General features: G+C 44.6%; 1 protein-coding gene across 3 annotated transcripts; it reads left to right on the top strand.

Moving 5' to 3' along the window:
- Positions 1–13,917: 13,917 nt before the first annotated feature.
- LOC123168248 (CMP-sialic acid transporter 1) lies at positions 13,918–18,802 on the top strand. 3 transcript variants are annotated; one of them, XR_006484269.1, is made up of 9 exons: positions 13,935–14,129; positions 14,712–14,795; positions 15,071–15,285; positions 16,365–16,443; positions 17,322–17,491; positions 17,625–17,811; positions 18,142–18,219; positions 18,346–18,618; positions 18,698–18,802. XR_006484269.1 is itself a non-coding variant. In XM_044586121.1 (8 exons), exons 1-8 carry the CDS (start codon positions 14,079–14,081, stop codon positions 18,448–18,450), a joined length of 969 nt encoding a protein of 322 aa, XP_044442056.1. In that variant the 5' UTR covers positions 13,918–14,078; the 3' UTR covers positions 18,451–18,802. The 3 variants fall into 3 exon arrangements, 2 of the variants coding, with proteins under 2 accessions (XP_044442056.1, XP_044442055.1); XM_044586121.1 differs by having other exon boundaries at positions 13,918–14,129; positions 18,346–18,802; XM_044586120.1 differs by lacking the exons at positions 18,346–18,618; positions 18,698–18,802 and having other exon boundaries at positions 17,936–18,187.
- The last annotated feature ends 1,774 nt before the right edge of the window (positions 18,803–20,576 follow it).

The following is a 20,576-nucleotide window of genomic DNA, read 5'->3' as shown; positions in this document are numbered from 1 at the left end:
GGGATTCCGCCACATGCATGGGAGTTGGAGGTGATTGAGAGTTTGCTGGGCGGGGCGTGTATCATCGACTCCGTCGCGCCGGAGACCTCGGCCAGGACGGTCTCGCTGCGTTCAAGTTGACCGCTTGGACAGCGGACCCGGAGCAGGTCCCCACCCGCCGTTGGCTCGCGGTTCCGGAGCCTGAGGAGCAGAGAGCTCTGTTCCAGCCGAAGACATTGCAATACAAAGTGCTCGTACACCTGGACTCGCTGATCTCCTTCCCGGAGGGGGAGGAACCTTGGTTCTTGGGCGGTTCATCGGACAGCGGCCAGAGCGGCTTGCCGGACTTGGAGATGGACATGGGTGGTGGCACCAACACGCAGAGCTTCGGCTGGCAGTACGGGGTCCGGGACCTGCGGGGCGACAATGTTGGAGGCCAGGGCGGTGGTCGGAGTTACGCCGGCGGTGCGGTTCGTGGCCTTGCCTCGCCGGCGGAGTGGAAGATTCCTTCCATGGCTCTGGCTAGGGAGAGAAGAAGTGGTGGGCCAGGGGTCTGCGTGCAGGATAGGCTGACATTGCGACAGTCCGCTTTTGACCGGATCACTGCTGGGCCTAGTCAGAGGAGTAGGAGGGGACGGAGACGGTTTGAATTTCAAATTCCAGTGGCGCGGGCGGATCGCCAAGGCAAGCGGCGGCCCCGGTTCGGATTGAGCGGGGCTCTCTGGAAGGAGCGAGAACCCAGGAGCCAATCATTATGCAGGATGAGCGGATGGTTAATCAAGTGCCAATCATTGCGCAGGCGGTGCGCTTGGACAAGACTGCGGAGGAGACCGTTGGTGGGCCCGAGGAGATAAGGCTACAGGCTGTCCGGTCGGCCAGGATCATGGACGTGCCTTTGGTTTGTTCTTTTGAGGGATCGCCAGCTGTCGCGGCCCCCACGCCCAACACCCCACCCGAGGGGCCGGTGGGACCAGAGTGCACGGTAGACACGGATGGTGCAATGATTGTGAGGGCGGTGAACCACATGCGTATTGGGCCCGTGCCCCCCACATCGGATCCGATGCTGGCCCCACCTGGGCAGATCGAGGAGCAGGCGATGCGTGCTGGTTTGGCCGAGACAGGTGCACTGTCCAAGGTGGATGGTGGGTTGGTCCCAATGATTGGCGTAGATCCCCAGGCAGGAGGGGAAGTGATGGAAACCGGACATGTGGCGGCCATGCAGGAGGGCATGGCTAACCAGCTCATTCCGCACGTAACTTGCAACATGCAGAGCGACTTTGGGGCATGCAACGCTGGTATGAAGCCACAGGAGATCGCGGCCTTTGGTAAATTGAAGTGGTTTTGCAACACACTTGTACGGAAGCTGGCGCCCCCTCTCCTTCAGGAAGTGCAATCGTCCCTGAGACTAGAAGCAGAGCCCTTCACGCCGTGCCGCACCACTAGAGGGGCCAAACGAGCGATGTCCTCGCTCCCCACGAAGGCCACCCAGGCAGAAAACATGCTCATGAGAGCACTCGGACTAGTCCCGGAACATCTAGAAGGTAATGATGATACCATTGCAGAGCTTGCGGAGATATTTGACTCTCCTCTCCGCGAGCAGCACATCAAGGTTATTGCGGCCTTGTTCGGGAAGGATGTTCCACCGGCTTGTGAGCTTAGGGCAGGCAACACGGTGATGGTGAGCTCAGCTTGATGGCTGGGGCTGGTGAAAGAACATGCGGTGCCCCCATGTTTGGTTTTGGTAATTGATGACAATCTCTATGGACTAATGGTTGCCTTGAGTTATATTTGAAGGATTTGTCCATAGGCATTTCTTGAAGTCCATGTGTTGGTTTCAAGGAGTTTATGTGGTGACCAAGGTGTTATTAAGGAATTATCCAAAGATTGGTCATCTGAGAGTAGAGCTTATTGCAAGCATGTCTTGAAGAAGAAGATTGTGTGATCATTCATGTTTACCTTCAAGACATCATCCAAATGAAGAGAGTTGGAAAGAGTCAAGGTTGATCAAGACTAAGTCAAGGGTGAATCAAGTTGATCAACACACAAAGCGCACAAGATGTACCAAGAGGGATCAAGCGATCCCATGGTGTGGTAAGCATTGTCAATTACGCTTTGTGTACTAACCCATGATCTTCGTGAGAGTTCTTTGTGGGGTTAGGTTGCGGTGTGCAAGTTCAAGTGAAGCATCATGAAGAGATCAAATGCTTGAAGCTTGCCGTCCATTGTGGCGACAATGGACTTGTGAAGATGTTGCGGTGTGCAAGTTCAAGTGAAGCATCATGAAGAGATCAAATGCTTGAAGCTTGCCGTCCATTGTGGTGACAATGGACTTGTGAAGATGTTGTGGTGTGCAAGTTCAAGTGAAGCATCATGAAGAGATCAAATGCTTGAAGCTTGCCGTCCATTGTGGTGACAATGGACTTGTGAAGATGTGCGGAAGAGTGGAGGAGCATGAGGTCACCATTGATAAAATGGAGGGTCATGAGCGTGATTACGCTAATGAGATTGCGGACCTCTCTCAAGCTCTTGAACTTGAACAAACCACCAAGGAATCTCTTGAGGAGACTTTTGCTCTAGAATTATCTAGAGTGAGGGAATCTCGTGATAGAGCTCTTGAGGTGGCCAATGATTTTGAAACTAAAAATGAGGAGCTTGAAGTTGCGCATGCTAAACTCCTTGAGGACTTTGAGCACCTCGAAAATGGCTCAAGGGTCATTGAGAGTGAGCTCATCAAACTCACCGAGTCTCATGCTCAACTTAAAGCTTCATATTCAAAAGAGCTTGTAAAGTTGCCTTCTCCTCTTGCTATTATTGATGATGCTTGTGCTACTAACTCTATTACTTGTGAAGCATCCATTTTGAAGGAGAATGTTGAGCTTCGGGCTCAACTTGAGTTGCTATCTAGAAATTATGAGAAATTGGAAGAAAGCCATGAAAAGCTCTCAAGCTCTCATGATGATCTTCTAGTATCCCATAATGTGCTAAAGATAGCTCATGAGGCCATGATTTCTAAGGTAACATCTAGTGAGCCTCATGTGGATACTAGCACTACTTCTAGTCAAAATGCTATATTGCCATGTGCTAGTCCTTGTAATTCATCTACTCACAATGTCGGTACCTCTTGTGATGAATTGCTTTCCTTGCCTTGTTGCTCTAACAATGAAGCTTATACTTCCTCTAGTGCTTGTGTTGAGACTAACCATGTAGAGGAAATCAAAGAGCTCAAGGCCCAAGTCACTTCTTTGAAGAAAGACTTGGAAAAGAGTCATGAAGGGAAATTTACACTCAACAACATCTTGAGAGTGCAAAAATCCCCCAATGACAAAGGTGGACTTGGATTCAACTCCAACAAGAAGAAGAAGTCCAAGATGAACAAAAAGAAGGACCAAGAACAAGTCAAGAATTCGGCCAAGATTGTTTGCTTCAAGTGCAAAGTAGAAGGGCATCATGTTAGATCTCGCCCATTGAAGAAGAAGGCCATTAGTGATAAGCAACAAGGGAAGCGGCCACAAGTTCACCCTCATTCTCAACCTCAAGTTGAAGAAAGGCCTCTTCCCAAGAAAACTCAAGCTAATGCTTCTCAAGTTGAGAAATCAAGTGAGAAGAAAGTAAAGAGTAGGCGTTGCTACCTATGTCGTGAAAAAGGTCACGTCGCTTCTTCATGCACTAGTGGTAACTTATCCAACCCAATTATTATTGATGATGTATATTCTCTTGGGAAGGATAAGGTTGGCAATGTGGCCAAATTTTTTGGTACTCAAAGTGGTGTCAAGAAAAGAACCATTTGGGTAGCCAAGCCTATTGTGACTAACCTCTTAGGACCCAACTTGGTTGGGGACCAACTAGCTCAAACTTGATCAATAGGTGTTAGTGGAGGGCATTGGAGACTTGGCTACATTATGAAGAATTAAGGGGACTTCATCATTCTTATTGTCTCAAGCCAAGTCAATTGAATCATCAAGTTTATATCTTATATCCAATGTGCCTCCTTGCGGTAACTTGTACTTAAATTGCTTACATTGAAAGTTACTTGCCCCCGTTGCATGTTTTGGTTTTGTTCCTTGCATGTGGTTGTATATGATTGTGTCTCCAAATTGCTTATCTTGAGTAATCAAGTATAGGTATGTTGGTTTGCACTTCATGTACATGTGTGTCGCTCGTTGAGCCTTTGTGCATCTTGTTTGTATCTTAGTTGGCTCTTGTGAGAGATTAATGGAATATCCCATTATGGGATAGTGATGTGCTTTGTGTACCTCACAATCCTATAAATGAGTGTACATGAGTAATACCATCTAGTATTGATATTTCAAGATTATCTAGTTGCTATGTGGTATATCTTCTCATGAGAAATTCAAATTCTAAATAGTCCATTAATTATCTCTTGTTGGATCCGTTTATTTGCCTCTTGTTTATCCTTAATTGGTATCACATTATGGGGGAGTAATATGCTATGTGTATATTACTAGCCTAGAAAATGTGTACATTTGAGATATTGTCACCTAGAGTTGATATTGTAAATTATCTTGTTCCTAGGTGGCATGTTAGCTCTACAAGTTGCAATTTGCTTGTGTTTGGTGTGAAGATGATGTTGGATATCATTGTTATCTACCAACGGAAATTATTTCCAAGTACTTCTTGTCTTTTGACAATTGGTACTCACTTATGTGTGGTAGAGATTATTGATCATCTTCATGTTGGCGTTTGCTTTGTTTTCCTTATCTCTTGCCAAGTTTGTGTCAACTCCCATTGCCTTCCGTGCCACTTGAGGATCTTGTTGTTCTCTTGATCATGTCTAGTGTTTTCCTTGATATAGTGAACATGGTGATCCTACCTTGTGCATTTTGTATTCAAATGCAAATTCTCTATAATGCACAACTCGTGGGGGAGCTATCCTATTTTCTATAAAACACTAAACTTGTGATCCATTTTAAGTGTGTGTTGGTGGACGGCAAGCCATTTCTTTTTGGTACTTGTGCCATCATGAAACTTTGTAGAGAGCTTGGTTTGTTTGGAACCATCCTCTCTTTTGGGAGTTTGATATCATTTTGTGGGTTCCAACGGATATCTCATTCCTTGATGAATCTTTTAATGATATCTTCCAAGTGATGATTTCTCCATTTGGTATTCTTTTCACTTGGTATTTCCTTGTATTTTGGTATCGGTTCTTGAAAGTCTTGAGCATGCATATTAACTTCATGTAGTTTCCTTGGCATGCTTTCTCTCTTGACCCAATATATAGGGAAACTCCACCAAGTCTCAAATTGGATGAGATGTGCATGAATTTCATTTCCATTTCTATATGCACATATTTATGTGGAGTTTTTCCTATGTATTGTTGGTGTTTCTAACTCTTTGGTCCCAATGAGTTTGGGTACCATTTTGTTTGTGTTGTTGTTCTAGGAACAATTGGAGAAGCATTGGATGCTCGGCTCACTCACAAGGAAGGTGTTGTCACCATGTGATCTTTGGAGTCAAGCTAGGATGATCAATGAACTACTTTGTACCTTCAATTGGTATCTACTACATCCTTCCAATGTCAACTCGGTAACAAGTATCTTCACATACTTCATGCACACATTTCTTGTATCAACCTTGTGTAGGTTGCATCAAGGCATGTTATTCATTCTCTCTTGTGATACTTGTTTCCTTTCTCAAAGCATACCGACAATGATCTCTTGTTGCTAGTTGTGATGTCTTTGATGATTGTGTGGTAGGAATTCATTTATGTACAATAAGACCATATCTAGCCATGTGCTATGCTTCCAAGCAAATATCTTATTGGTATATCTATGACTTCCTTTTGGATATCTTGTTCCTTCGTATTGTAACTATTTCGGGTGTACATCCTTCTTTGTAGATATATATCATCATGATCTCGTCTACCTAGAACCTTATACACTTGAGGGAAATTACATCTCTAGATGATATCCTTTCTTTCACGTCCACCTTGTCTTTCTTGTTATTTCTTTGGTGGCTCCGTGAAAGCTTTTGCCTTGAGTGCATGTCTTATCTCATTGCATCTTGATGCACTCCTGTGTGGTGAAGATTATTTTCCTCATGCTTATCTCTACGAGGCTTTTGCCATCTTAATTGGTATCCCTCGTCTTGATGAGGCTTTCATATTCTATCTTCACCATGGGTTGTCACAAGTGTTGGTTATTCTTTTGCATTTTTAGTATGCTTGTGAACCCTTTTGCTTGTTTGGTGTGTGTGGGGAGGACATGTCATGCACCTTGTATCTCCACTATCCAAGACTATGTTGATGCTTAATGCTCATTCGTACATTAGTCTTCTCAAGTGCTTTGCCTTGACTCACACACATCATTTTGGTTGAGCCTACTCTTAAGTTGCCTCTTTTATATGTTGCTCAACCATTTGTTTGTTGCAAGTGCTAGGCTTTGTTTCCTTCATGCTCACCTGCACTTGTTGTGAGTTTCTATTGATTTTCAGGGAGTAATGATCCGATTTTGTGCACTTGGTATCCTAATGCAAATATTGTAAGGAGTGCACAAATCATGGAGAGCTTAACTAGTGTCTTTAGAACACTATGTTGCTATCTTGCACTTGTCGTGAGGTTCTATTGATCTTGGGGGAGTGACGATCCTATTTTGTGCTTGTTGTATCCAATTACAAAACTAAATTGTGCACAAATCATGGGGAGCTTCTCTAGTTTCTCTAGAACACTCCTTTGCTCATATCATAATTTATTTCATTCATGTGGCATGTAGGATCATTGGTCTAGTTGGCTCAATTGATATCCGTTGATTGCTTGCTTCAATTGGTATCTTTTGATTGCTTGATTGCTTGTTTCTCTCTTTGGTATGTCTTTGTGGCATATCAATCTTGTGCAATCTTTGGGCCTCAATATAGTTTGTCTTCCTCCATGTATTTACCGTTGGACATGTGTATTGCATTCCACTCTCTTGTTGAGAAATACACAATTTATGGAGGAACACTTTTTATATTGGCCTTCTAAGCTTTTCGCCCATTTTGACAATCGATGCCAATGGGGGAGAAGTTTCAGAGAGTTTCGTGGAGAAGTCTTCAGAGTTTTCTCCTTGCTTTGGTTTTGTTCCTAAGCATTTGCATCTCATACGCATGCATTTTTGGTTGTTGCATTACATGGTGATGCATAATTCCTTATATAAACTCTCTTGAAAGTGATTGTCATAAATTACCAAAATGGGGGAGATTGAAAGAACATGCGGTGCCCCCATGTTTGGTTTTGGTAATTGATTACAATCTCTATGGACTAATGGTTGCCTTGAGTTATATTTGAAGGATTTGTCCATAGGCATTTCTTGAAGTCCATGTGTTGGTTTCAAGGAGTTTATGTGGTGACCAAGGTGTTATTAAGGAATTATCCAAAGATTGGTCATGTGAGAGTAGAGCTTATTGCAAGCATGTCTTGAAGAAGAAGATTGTGTGATCATTCATGTTTACCTTTAAGACATCATCCAAATGAAGAGAGTTGGAAAGAGTTAAGGTTGATCAAGACTAAGTCAAGGGTGAATCAAGTTGATCAACACACAAAGCACACAAGATGTACCGAGAGGGATCAAGCGATCCCATGGTGTGGTAAGCATTGTCAATTACGCTTTGTGTACTAACCCATGATCTTCGTGAGAGTTCTTTGTGGGGTTAGGTTGCGGTGTGCAAGTTCAAGTGAAGCATCATGAAGAGATCAAATGCTTGAAGCTTGCCGTCCATTGTGGCGACAATGGACTTGTGAAGATGTTGCGGTGTGCAAGTTCAAGTGAAGCATCATGAAGAGATCAAATGCTTGAAGCTTGCCGTCCATTGTGGCGACAATGGACTTGTGAAGATGTTGCGGTGTGCAAGTTCAAGTGAAGCATCATGAAGAGATCAAATGCTTGAAGCTTGCCGTCCATTGTGGTGACAATGGACTTGTGAAGATGTGTGGAAGAGTGGCTCACCCATAGTGGAGTATGGGGGAGCAATCAACTAGTCTTCATCGAGCCAACACAACCAAGAAAGGTGGTCCAACTTGAGGGAGTCAAGATCGTCATCATCTAGCTCAAGTGGACCATGTGCAAGGCAAAGGTTTGCTCTTGATAGGTTTTCTATTTTACCGGTCTCATGATGGTAGTTGGGAGACCGGGTTATAGGATCGATTGCCGTACTATCAAGGGGGGCTCTCGATGAGTAGCTTGATCGTATCGTTCATAGAGAGCTCAAACCATTGCATCCTTGCATCATCTTTGTTGGTTCTTGTTTGGTTCTTCTCTTTGTGAGTTTTGGAGCTTATGGTCATCTTGATGACAAGCTCGAGTTCATCGAAAACGGAGTTCACTCGCATCTTCTATGATGTTTTCGATGTTGGAGGTTATGCCGGTTCTTCTCGGTTGGAGATTCACTCCTCTATTTGTTGGCATACCTCCCCTGCCTCTTCTTACTATAACCAGTCGTTGTTTTCATGCTACTCATCGTCTTGTATCCAACAAAGCTTGAGTTTGCTCAATTCGGAGCTCATATGAAGAAGTTATGGCAGTTCTGGTTTTCTCCATGCGGTAGTACCGCGGCCAGAGCGGCAGTACCGCTTATCGCCCCAAGCGGTAGTACCGCTGTCCAAAGCGGTAGTACCGCCTATGGCCATAAGCGGTAGTACAGCTACGGTTCCGCGCTGGTACCGCCTCGATTTTGGGTCTTGCATTTTTCGTGTCGAGTTTTGCAGTAGTTGCACGGCAGTAAGGCACGGCAGTTCCGCCTATAAGCGGTAGTACCGCCCCGATGGGCGGTAGTACCACCTGTAAGCGGTAGTACCGCTCCGGTCGGGCGGTAGTACCACTACTGCATTTTTTGGTCCCGTGTTCTGCTCCTCCAGCGGTAGTACCGCTGGGGTGCGCGGTAGTACCGCTTATAAGCGGTACTACCGCCCCAAGGTTCATGTTTGGTTGCTCCTTTTCCCTACTTCTTCCGCCAGAGCGGTAGTACCGCTCGTGGAGCGGTAGTGCCGCTCGTGTGCGGGCTGAGCACATAACGGTTGGATTTTTCCCCTTCTATAAAAGGGGGTCTTCTTCCCCAATGAACTTTATCCATTGAGCTCGTGTTCTTCCCCCATTGTTGACCTTCTTCGAGCTTGCTAACTCTCAATCCCTCCATGGATTCTTGCTAGTTTTTGAGGGAAAAGAGAGAGGAGATCTAGATCCACATTTCCACCAATCACTTTCTCCTCTTTGTGAGGGGAACCCCTTGGATCTAGATCTTGGAGTTCTTGGTGTTCTCCTTCTTGTTCTTCTTCTCATTTTCTTCCCTAGCATTAGTTGCTTCGGTGGGATTTGAGAGAGAAGGACTTGGGCACTCTGTGTGCCCTTGCCATTGCATTTGGTGCATCGGTTTGAGTTCTCCACGGTGATACGTGGAAGTTACAAGTTGAGAAGCTTATTACTCTTGGGTGCTTGGTACCCTTGAGCTTGTTCCTCTTGGGTGCTTGGGCGCCCTAGACGGTTGGTGGTGTTCGGAGCTCAATCATTGTGGTGTAAAGCTCCGGGCAAGCGTCGGGGTCTCCAATTAGGTTGTGGAGATCGCCCCGAGCAATTTTACGGGTACCGGTGACCGCCCCCAAGGGTTGCCAAAGTGTACGGGTTCGGTGACCGCCCCCAAGGGTTGCCATTTGTACGGGTTCGGTGACCGCCCTCAAGGGTCCCTTAGTGAAATCACGGCATCTTGCATTGTGCGAGGGCGTGAGGAGATTACGGTGGCCCTAGTGGCTTCTTGGGGAGCATTGTGCCTCCACACCGCTCCAAACGGAGATTAGCATCCGCAAGGGTGTGAACTTCGGGATACATCATCGTCTCCGCGTGCCTCGGTTATCTCTTAACTGAACCCTTTACTTATGCACTTTACTTTGTGATAGCCATATTGTTTCTTGTCATATATCTTGCTATCACTTAGTTGTTTATCTTGCTTAGCATAAGTTGTTGGTGCACATAGGTGAGCCTAGTTGTTGTAGGTTTTGTGCTTGTCAAATTAACCGCTAGGTTTATTCCGCATTTGTTCAAGCCTAAACCGTAATTATTTTAAAGCACCTATTCACCCCCCCCTCTAGGCGACATCCACGATCTTTCAGCTGGGGTGGTAGTTTTCGCTCGTGGTTATGGATCACAATCCACATGTGCTCTGTTGGAACGTGAGGGGTTTAAACAACCTTGCCAAGAAGCATTCTGTTAGGGAGTTTGTGGTGGCGGCTAAGGTCAATCTTGTGTGCCTACAAGAGACTAAGCTTGATGTAGTGGATCCTTTTACTGTTTTGCAATGCATTGGCCCATCGTTCGATGGGTTTGACTACGTGCCTGCTGATGAGACTCGTGGGGGTATTCTTCTCGCTTGGGACAGCATGGTTTTGACTGTGAATTGCGTTGCACGCGACGCCAACTCCATTACCGGGCTCGTGCACGAGAAAGATGGATCAACTTGGTGGATCACGGCAGTTTATGGACCGCAAGGGGAAAGCCCCAAAACGCAATTTCTTTGTGATCTCCATGCTTTGAGAGCGACACGCCCAGGGCCTTGGATGGTTTTTGGGGATTTTAACATTATTCTATGGGCGGAAGACAAGAGCAACAATAACATCAACAGGCGCATCATGAGGAGATTCAAGGAGTTTGTGGATAATAACGAGCTTAAGGAGGTTTACATGCATGGAAGGAGATTCACGTGGTCTAGTGAAGGGGAACATTCTGTGATGACTAAGATCGATCGAGTGTTGGTTTCGGTGGATTGGGAGCTTAGTCACCCAGACGTTCTTCTCCAAGCCCTTTCCACCAACATCTCGGATCACGCCCCTCTTCATCTTTCTACATCAGCCCCTTTCTATCATAAGAGACGCTTTCGCTTTGAGATGTATTGGACCAAGTTGGAGGGATTTGAGCAAGCGGTTCGGGACGCATGGGTTTGTGATGCGAGCATCGTGGATCCTTTCAAGAGGATGGATGCCCTTCTGAGGAATACCGTTGTTTCGCTGCAAGCTTGGGGGCAGAGGAAGACGGGGAACATTAAGGTTCAGATTGCTATAGCCAACTACATTATCCTTAGGTTTGATCGTGCAATGGAGGTGTGTGATCTCTCCCCTGTTGAGATTTGGCTTAGGAAGTCTATCAAACAGGCGTTGTTGGGGCTGTCCTCGCTGCAAAGAACCATTGAGCGCCAGCGTTCGAGGCTGAGGTGGATCCGCGAAGGTGATGCCAACACCAAGCTATTTCAAGCAGTGGCAAACAAACGACGTTCGAAAAACTTTATCCCTCACATCCGGCACAATAATGATCTCATCACGGACCAAGACAGGAAGGGAGAAATCTTCACGAACGCATATGAACAGCTGCTAGGTCATGCCACGTCGAGAGAGGCTGACCTCGACCTGAACTTTGTGGGTATGGAGACCCACGACCTTCTCGAGCTAGATAACATCTTTACGGAGGAGGAAGTTTGGAACACCATCAAGGAACTCCCGCCTGATCGTGCCCCTGGGCCAGATGGATTTGGAGCGGCTTTCTATCAGAGGGCGTGGCACATCATCAAAAACGATGTCATGGCCATGATGATGAAGCTATATGTTGAGGATGGAAGAGGTTTTGGGAAGCTTAAGAAAGCACACATTGTGCTCATCCCTAAGAAGCCGGATGCAGAGGTGGTAGGGTATTTTCGACCTATTAGCCTTACCCATAGCGCTGCAAAGCTGTTCGCCAAGATGCTTGCTAACCGGGTGAGAAGAAGAATGAAGGATATCGTCACGACCAACCAATCTGCGTTTATATGCGGCAGACATCTACACGACAACTTTCTTTTGGTGAGACAAGTGGCTAGAAAAATACACGCTCGGAAATAAGCTGGGGTGTTCCTGAAGCTAGACATCTCGAGGGCGTTTGATTCTCTCGCGTGGCCCTTCCTGTTTGAAGTGTTGAGGCGCAAAGGTTTCGGGCAAAAATGGTTGGCTTGGATTGCCATCTTGCTTAGAACAGCTTCTACCAAAGTGATCGTCAATGGCACTCCAGGAAGAAGCTTCACGCTTGCTCAAGGCCTTAGATAAGGCGATCCAGTGTCCCCCCTCCTGTTCATCATCGCTATGGATGCGCTATCTTGCATCATGGTCAAGGGTGCTGAGATGGGTGTGCTACGGCCGTTCTTGGGCGTCAGGCCTAACCAAAGTGTCTCGATATATGCCGACGATGTGGCTCTGTTTGTTAGGCCGAATGAAGTGGACCTCAGGTTTGCTACCATGGCGCTAAAGGCTTTTGGTGATGCGTCGGGCTTGAAAGTGAACTATGGCATGTCCTCTGCTATCCTTATTCATGGCGACGAGGAAGACAAGAGCAGGGTTGCTAACCTGCTGCAATGTGAGTTGGGGAAGTCCCCCTGCAAGTATCTTGGCATGCGGCTCACTATTCACCAGCTGAAGAGAACAGATTGGCAGCCTATGTTGGACAGAGCGAAGAAGTGTGCGCCCGGCTGGCAACGCGGTTTTGCTGCAAAGATCTGGGCGCCTTGTGCCGGTCAAGTCCGTTGTCGCGGCCAAGCCAATCCACCACTTCATGATCACTGATGCGCCGGACTGGGTTTTTGAGGAGCTGGACAAATGGATGAGGGCATTCTTTTGGGCGGGTCAGGAGAAGGTCACGGGAGGCCAGTGCCTGGTGGCCTGGAACACGATATGCAAGCCGACGTGCTTTGGAGGGCTCGGCATTAGAAACCTTAAGTTGCAGGGTCTTGCGCTTAGGGTTCGGTGGGAGTGGTTGAAACGCACAGATCCTGAAAGACCTTGGCAGGGATTGTGCATGATCAAAGATGAGGAGGCTCGGGCAGTTTTCGATAGCCTAGTTAAGATCGAGGTGGGAGAGGGCACCAAGGTCCTTTTTCTGGAGGGATCGTTGGATACACGGTTTCGCGGTGGTTGACACTCGCATTAGAAACAAACGTACGGTCAGCGAAGGGATGGATAATGCAAGGTGGCTGCAAGATGTTAATGGGGAGCTGAATTTCGTGGGTCACCTGCAGTTGGTGCACCTAAACCTGGCCATCAACACTGTCCAACGGGATACCAGCTCTCTGGATCATTTCTCTTGGCCCGCTGATCCCTCTGGTCTGTACTCTGCCAGGTCGACCTACTAGAGACTTTGTCTTGGTGATGAAAGGGCTCCTTACGCTTCATGCATCTGGAAAAGTTGGGCACTTCAAAGTGCAAGATCTTCATCTGGCTGGCTGTGCAGCACCGCATTTGGACTTCTGACAGGAGGGCAAAACATGGCCTGCAAGACAACCCATCGGTTTGCTATACATGTCTGCAGGACGAAGACAATGTCGAACACATCTTGGTCAGATGTGGGTATGCCCGACAAGTGTGGCATATTTGCTTTGATACGCTAAAGTTGGCCACCAGAGCTCCAGTGATTGAAGACTCCTTCCTGGATTGGTGGATTGAGACTAGGCCGGGTATGCCCAAGGGCCTCAAGCGAGGATACGACACCTTCATTATCTTAGTCGGATGGGAGCTGTGGAAGCAACGGAACGCGTGGGTGTTTAACAGGCTGCAGCAGCAGAGGACCCCGACTGAGCTGGCGGACAGCATCTTCCGAGAAGTGCAACAATGGAGACTAGCCGGTGTTGGAGTTGGTGGTTTAATCCAGTTTGTGAGAGAGTAGCCTTAGTTTTTTTTTTTTGAGAAGAAGAGAGAGTAGCCTTAGTGTGTTGGGTTCGGGTGTAATGGGTGTTGGCCGGGCCTAGAGGGTTACTTCTGGCCCGTGCCTATCTCGTACAAATTTTGTCTCCTCCTTCTATAAAAATATGGTATGCCTTTGGCGTACTCTTAAAAAAAAAATCTTGTAGTGTTAGGTGGGCCCGTCCTTAAGCCCACCTGTTCTACCTCATCATGTTTTTTCCCCGTAAAAACTATACGAAGAAAACAATAGCCGGGGTTGAAAATGCAAAGTGAAGTTCTGAAAAGCTCGAAGTGCTCGCCCACCAGGCTTCACCGGTGCGCTTCTCCATCCTCTGCTCCGTTGTCCCCCCTCCTTCTCCAGCACAGAAACGTCGGGAAAGAGAAACGGCGCAGCGCAGCGGAAGGCGAACAGGGGCAGGAGGAGACGATGCAGTGGTACTTCGTGGCGGCGCTCCTCACCGTCCTCACCAGCTCGCAGGCAACGCCCCCTAACCCCCCCCCCCCCCCCCCCCCCCCTCTCCTTTTTTGTCGATTTAATCACACCACATCGGGTGCCAGATCTGTACCGGAACGGGAATTGATTACGGAATTCGATTGGTGTGCGGGTTTCTGTTTTCCGTGACATGGCGCCTGCGCGGCAGAGGACTAGAGGCGGCGGCGGCGGCGGCTTCGATCTACCGGTGCTGCGCGCAAATGCAGTCGTGGTTCTCTGCTCGTGAACAACCGCGGTTCAGAATAATGGCGGCCTGGACTCCTGGAATGGCCGGGACGCTAGCAAGATGCGCTCTGTTTCTCAGTTTTTCTTTGCCAGTCTCGAGATGTACTGAACCAGTACATTGTAACGCGCCGAGAGGTGATCGGTTTTAGTTCATTTGAACATGCCCTGGCTTTGGGTTGTTGTGAAAATACCGACCCCCCTAGTGAGTTGGTCATGGTCATTGCGCAGTCTGGAACCCAATGAAGGTTGACCAACAATAGTTAAATAAGCCTGGAATGTTGCACATGAGTTGTTGTTTGACCTCATTTGTCGAGTGTTTCTGATTGCATTACATATGTGCAGGGTATATGGACCACGCTCTCTCAGAGCAATGGCAAGTATAAGTATGACTATGCGACCATTCCATTTCTCGCAGAATTCTTCAAGGTACATATATTGCAATTCTCTGGAATCTTATGCTATTGCCCATAACAATCTCTGGACCAATATATCTGCTTTAACCCGTGTTGCAAATATGTAGAGTAGGAGACAATAATTTTGGGACATTTACATCTGTCTATCCTAAGTGGTGCAAACATGTAGTCTAGGCCTGCAGACTATGAATTTGGAACTCTATAACTCTTTACCGTAAGTGGTTCAGATATGCAGAAGACAGTGATTCATCTTATATCAGTTCTGACATTACCCCATTCTCAACGCAGTTGTCAGTCTCGAGCTTCTTTCTTTGGAAAGAATGCCAGTCTTCATCACCACCAAGGATGACAAAGGAGTGGAAAAGTGTGCGACTATATCTTGTTCCTTCAGTCATATACCTCATCCACAACAATGTGCAGTTTGCGACCTTGACTTATGTTGATCCATCGACCTATCAGATATTGGGGAACCTGAAAATTGTTACAACTGGAATTTTGTTCAGGTGTGCCATGTGCCTCTTCATAACATTGCCTGTGTTTTTTGCTTCCTAATACTATTAGCATGATATAATATGTTTTTAATTTCCAAGTACTGCCTGCATTCAGTCTTGTATGTGGTTCATGTCAGACTTTGCTCCCTGTTAACAAAACTCAGATTTGATGCACTCTAAAATAGTCAAACTGATTGAAAACAATTGAATGGATTTTTGGGAAAACCTATTCTGGTTTTGTTCCAGAACTAAGCAATTAGCTTACTCAGAATTTCAATTGTGACCATTATATATCTTGTGGTTTTATTTCACCTCAATGTTTTACCTTTTAAGATCTGTCTAATATGGAAATCTTGGCAAATACATGGACACTCCCTCCAATCTTCCTGCACAGCTATATTGTTCCCTGTTGGCTACACTGTACAATCTAAAATGCTTATATCCTTTTGATGGCTTGCATCACAAAGTCAAAATTTTCACCTAATCAGTGCATGCATTGTTGTGGTTTCAGAGTTTCTTGCAATGTAGATATCAATAATCTTATGTTTGTTTCTCAGAGATTAAATTATTGGGTTCAAAATCGTTTTATTACCTGTAGTAAGTTGCTATATTATGAGAAAGTTTCTGGTGCATCCCACCCTTAGATGCACGCCTGTGCACACTCTACAGAGGTCCTCAAGCATGCTGCATGTTTGAACACAAAACACATGTACCAGGAAACTGGAATTTCAGTGTATAGTAGCTTTATCTTTTTTCCATTGGTTTATTTTGGGTTTCTTTTCCAGTAAGATATGTATTCGTTTTTTCTGTTTCTCCATGCATAGATCAAATTCCGACTTGAAACTTTGTGACATGATAGATTGTTTGGTGCCACTTGTCATCTTTCCAGAATTTTTTCCATGACATTTGCATCTTTAATCTTTTTGAAGTGGATACATGGACCATGGTAGTGCACCTAAACGTGAGATGCAGTGTATACACGCTCATACTATTAGTAGAGTTAATATTCTACATAAGTAGTCAGTGCAAATGGTACTTGATTCTTTCTCCCCTTGATTGACTAATGCTGTTTTGTCTGCTAATTGTGCCAGGCTTGTCTTAAAGAGGAAATTATCAAATCTACAATGGATGGCAATTATTTTACTTGCTGTGGGCACTACTACAAGCCAGGTTTGTTACTATTGCGAAATTGTCCTGTTTTATTATATTACTCCTGATATATGGTCCCACGTTTTTTGCAACATTCCAACATATATAGAAATCTGATTACTAATGAACTAACAGTGCAAACTGATCTCAGTTTGCCTGGTCTTGACATTTTTAATTAGGATTAGAGGTATATTTATATATACACACGAAGACTAAACTATATCCATGTAATCACGGTACTCTATGCTTACTTTGACAACACTTTAAGCTAGTAGCGTGTTATCACAAGGCATTGGCATGTTAGCACTTAATACTGTTTTGATGGCCTATACTTAAACATTAAATCCATAACACGTTATTGTATCAATGCTTTTCACAAAGTGGTTGTTACGCATTACTGTATTTCAAGTACAAAACTAGTAGCGTGTGTTAAAAGGTCTCTATAGGCGTAAAATGAGTCACTTGTTTAGTTATTAACTAAAACATGTGGTCGTTAGTCTAGTACTCCCTCCGTCCCATAATATAAGACGTTATTACATCGCATATACTCACATATGGTATGTAATAACGTCTTATATTATGGGACGGAGGGAGTAATTAGTACCTATTAGACTAGAATTCTGGCTCCCTCATGTAGTTACTGGCAGCAAGGGTCGAAGCTGGTACCAATTCCGATTACTCTTTTGCCCTTTGCCCCATGAGATCTCCGTTATTTTTCCATTTCATTACATATTAGCTATAATTAAAGTTGGAAAGGCGTACTTATTTTAAGATCTTTTCTCATGGTTTTTTCTTAGTAAAAAGACAAAACAAAAATTTAACTTATTCGTCTTGCACTTTTTATTGTCCCTGTGTATGAATTTAGATTGTCTTTTAAGTAATTATTCTGCCCCTTACAGGTCAAGGGATGTGGAGATGCACCATGTGATTCGGTTTTCTCAGCACCATTCCAGGGTTACATGCTTGGGATACTTTCTGCTTGTCTTTCTGCACTAGCTGGAGTCTACACTGAGTACTTGATGAAGAAGAATAGTGATAGTCTGTACTGGCAAAATGTACAATTATATACGTAGGTATCTATATCTAGACACTGGTCTATTGTCTAGAATTACACAGCCCTAACTCCCATTTAACCATCCTCTGTGCACAGCTGCCTGCGTATCCCATGAACAGTATTTTACATTCATCTTATGTGCTGTCAGGTTTGGAGTTATCTTCAACATGGGTTGGCTTGTCTATGGTGACTTCAAGGCTGGGTTTGAGATGGGTCCATGGTGGCAGCGTCTTTTTAATGGCTATTCCATCACAACATGGATAGTTGTGTTCAACTTAGGGTCTACCGGTCTGCTAGTGTCATGGCTGATGAAGTATTCTGACAACATAGTAAAGGTTAGATCGTCTAGACTATGCATATCAGAAAACATCTTAAATTTCAGTTCCTTCTCCTAATGCCTGCAAAGTGACACTATAGGTCTTGTTTGCATGCCAATTAGTCGTATTGCTATTTTTTCAGAGAAAACTGTTGATTTGACCACCCGCTCTCCTTTCGACAACTCTTTAGATTCCTTTGCACCTCTGCTGAAGAAAAAAGAAAGGAAGCTAACAACCCACAGTTTCTCATCTGACTTTGATAATATGATGATTATGCTTTTTGTTTCATCGTTTTAGTTTTATGAACTTGCAATTGAAACTTTGTTTCCTGAACTTCTGTTTCAACAGGTGTACTCAACTTCAATGGCCATGCTTTTAACAATGGTTTTGTCTGTATATCTTTTCAACGTGAGAGCTACAGTTCAGGTAGGAATATTCTTTTTGTGTTGTAATCTTTTTGTTTCTTGTCAGTTTCATAGTTACATGTTTGGAGATGGACTATCCTTGGTTATTTATTCGTTCTAATACATGATTACTGCCCCTGTATTGCAGCTTTTCTTGGGCATTGTCATCTGCATAATTTCCCTCCAGATGTATTTTATGCCTGTACACACGCTAGTTGAATTGCCACAAACATTGCCAGCTACAGCGAAGTAGGTACAGTCTACTGTTATCTGACATGTTGATCAGAGTGATGGTGTACTGTTGATCGAGGGAGCAGCGTTAGTTGAGTATCTTGGGCTCAGCTTAAATTGAGTCATCCTTTGAGGCTAGTAGGCTACAATGTTCAAAAGATTCTTCGGTTAGCATCACGTTGCAGGGAAGGTAAATAATCATTGAAGTGAACACATGATATTAGTGGACAAAAGGCTAACTGCTGGTGGCTTTGCTAATTTGTATTCAGGTAGACGATGAAGGCTGATTGCTATGTTCTTTTGAATTTAGAAATGGAAATATGTACACATATTCTCCAGTTAGTTTGAAATGGTTTACTAACCATGCTCTAAAATTTTGTCATTCACATGGAAGAGTAGATACAGGACTGGTGACTAAATATGAGTTAGATGCCGGGCAGATCTCATACATTACATTCAAAGTTTTGATAATACTTGCTTAACACAGAAATCAGGTTGTGTGGTTGCCATCCTGCCAGATGGTATACTCTGCCGGTAAGTGCGTCTAGCTTTTCGTTGCAGTTACCTTGGTTTTTGATCACCAGCAACTGGACATACACGGCATAGCACCCTTGAATATATTCAATTAATGAACCACTTGTACTTATGAGGACCTCTCTCCCATTATACTGCTGTAGTGCCCATTGGTCTGCACCTTATTGCAAGATTAGGAAGCCATGATATGCCGATGGGATGTTTCCATGGAAAATATAGAGGCCATGTGGCTTATATTGACGTACTCAGTGATATCTGGAAATGCATGTAAGATGGTTGTTGCTCACTGAAACAATCTAAGTTGGTTTAACTATGCTTGAATAGTGTTCCAGTTCTCAAGTATAGCTCATTTCATTTCTGCTGAAAACCTGCTTTGGGTTTTGGCCCTGTATACAATATTTTGTATACATAGCCATGATAAGGGTACTTGTTAGGACCTGTTTCAGAAATAATAAAGCCAAATGCGTTCAATGCAGCATTGGCCAAGGACGCCATACCTACGCCTTTTTGCAATTTCTGTGTGCTCTTGCTGATCCTTTTCTTTCTAGCCAAGTTGTATGCTTTTTGAGTGTCAACATTATAATATTCAGATTCTTTCCCCTCCCTCAAGAAAAACTTTAGCCTCCAAATGTGCTTCTCCAGTCTACTTCCTAGTGCCATAAAGACTGGCACATCGATCATATGAATTGGGGACCTTGCTTTTATCTCGCTAGTATGACTTGCTTGCCCTGTACAAATGTTGGTCTAATGTTTCCTAAAATTATTTTACCTTATGCATTATAGTTTTGCTTAATATGATTAAAGTTCTACAAGAATTACATGTGTGAGGAGTGTGAAGATGTCAAACTGAAATCATGCTCGTCAGTAGAAATCAGCTTACCGTTCCTACTTCCTACTGTGCATTTCTACGTAAAGCTTAAAGTACGAGATAACGCGATTAACCCCTATTTAGGCCTCAATTATTTGCACCTGAGCTCCAAGTACGATATATATTGCCATGTACTAATGGCAAGAAATTCATCTTATTGGTGCATATTCTGTCGCAGATGACAAATGAGCAAATTATATTGCCCTTTGTTGCATTAAGGTCGTTGTTATAGATTTGTCTAGCGAATTCTTGACGACCTGAAGCTTCCAAGATTACATTCCTCTCCCATTCCAGACGGGATCTTCCTTCTAGAGTTTTGGGGAGGGAACAAGGTAGCTTACGGAGTCAGCGTTGGCCTGAGATCTCCTTTTGCGTGTGTAATGAAATTTATGTGGCAAGGAGGGCTTGCCTGAGGGCATATATATTTGCCGTCTTTGTGCACCGAGCCACTTATGCCCAAACAAAGAATCTGAATTTGAATTTGAATTTGACCTCAAAGTAAGCCGTCGATCTGTGCCATGTCGCCCATCACCTGGCTCTCGGGTAACTGTGAATTACCACTAGGAGATGAAGGCTGATTGCTATGTTCTTTTGAATTTAGAAATGGAAATATGTACACATATTCTCCAGTTAGTTCGAAATGGTTTACTAACCACGCTCTAAAATTTTGTCATTCACATGGAAGAGTAGATACAGGACTGGTGACTAAATATGAGTTATTACATCCTTGAGGAAGATTTAAGACT

This window comes from Triticum aestivum, chromosome 7D (genome assembly GCF_018294505.1).
Source record: "Triticum aestivum cultivar Chinese Spring chromosome 7D, IWGSC CS RefSeq v2.1, whole genome shotgun sequence".
Taxonomy (NCBI): Eukaryota; Viridiplantae; Streptophyta; class Magnoliopsida; order Poales; family Poaceae; genus Triticum; species Triticum aestivum.
The sequence above is the reverse complement of the archived record's forward strand: the minus strand, read 5'-3'. Positions and strand labels throughout refer to the sequence as shown.

Coding starts and splice junctions, on each gene's coding strand:
- LOC123168248 (XM_044586121.1), top strand. CDS start 14,079: ATGCAGTGGTACTTCGTGGCGGCGCTCCTCACCGTCCTCACCAGCTCG. Junction 14,130..14,711: donor CCGTCCTCACCAGCTCGCAG/GCAACGCCCCCT, acceptor ACATATGTGCAG/GGTATATGGACCACGCTCTC. Junction 17,812..18,141: donor ATTCTGACAACATAGTAAAG/GTTAGATCGTCT, acceptor CTGTTTCAACAG/GTGTACTCAACTTCAATGGC.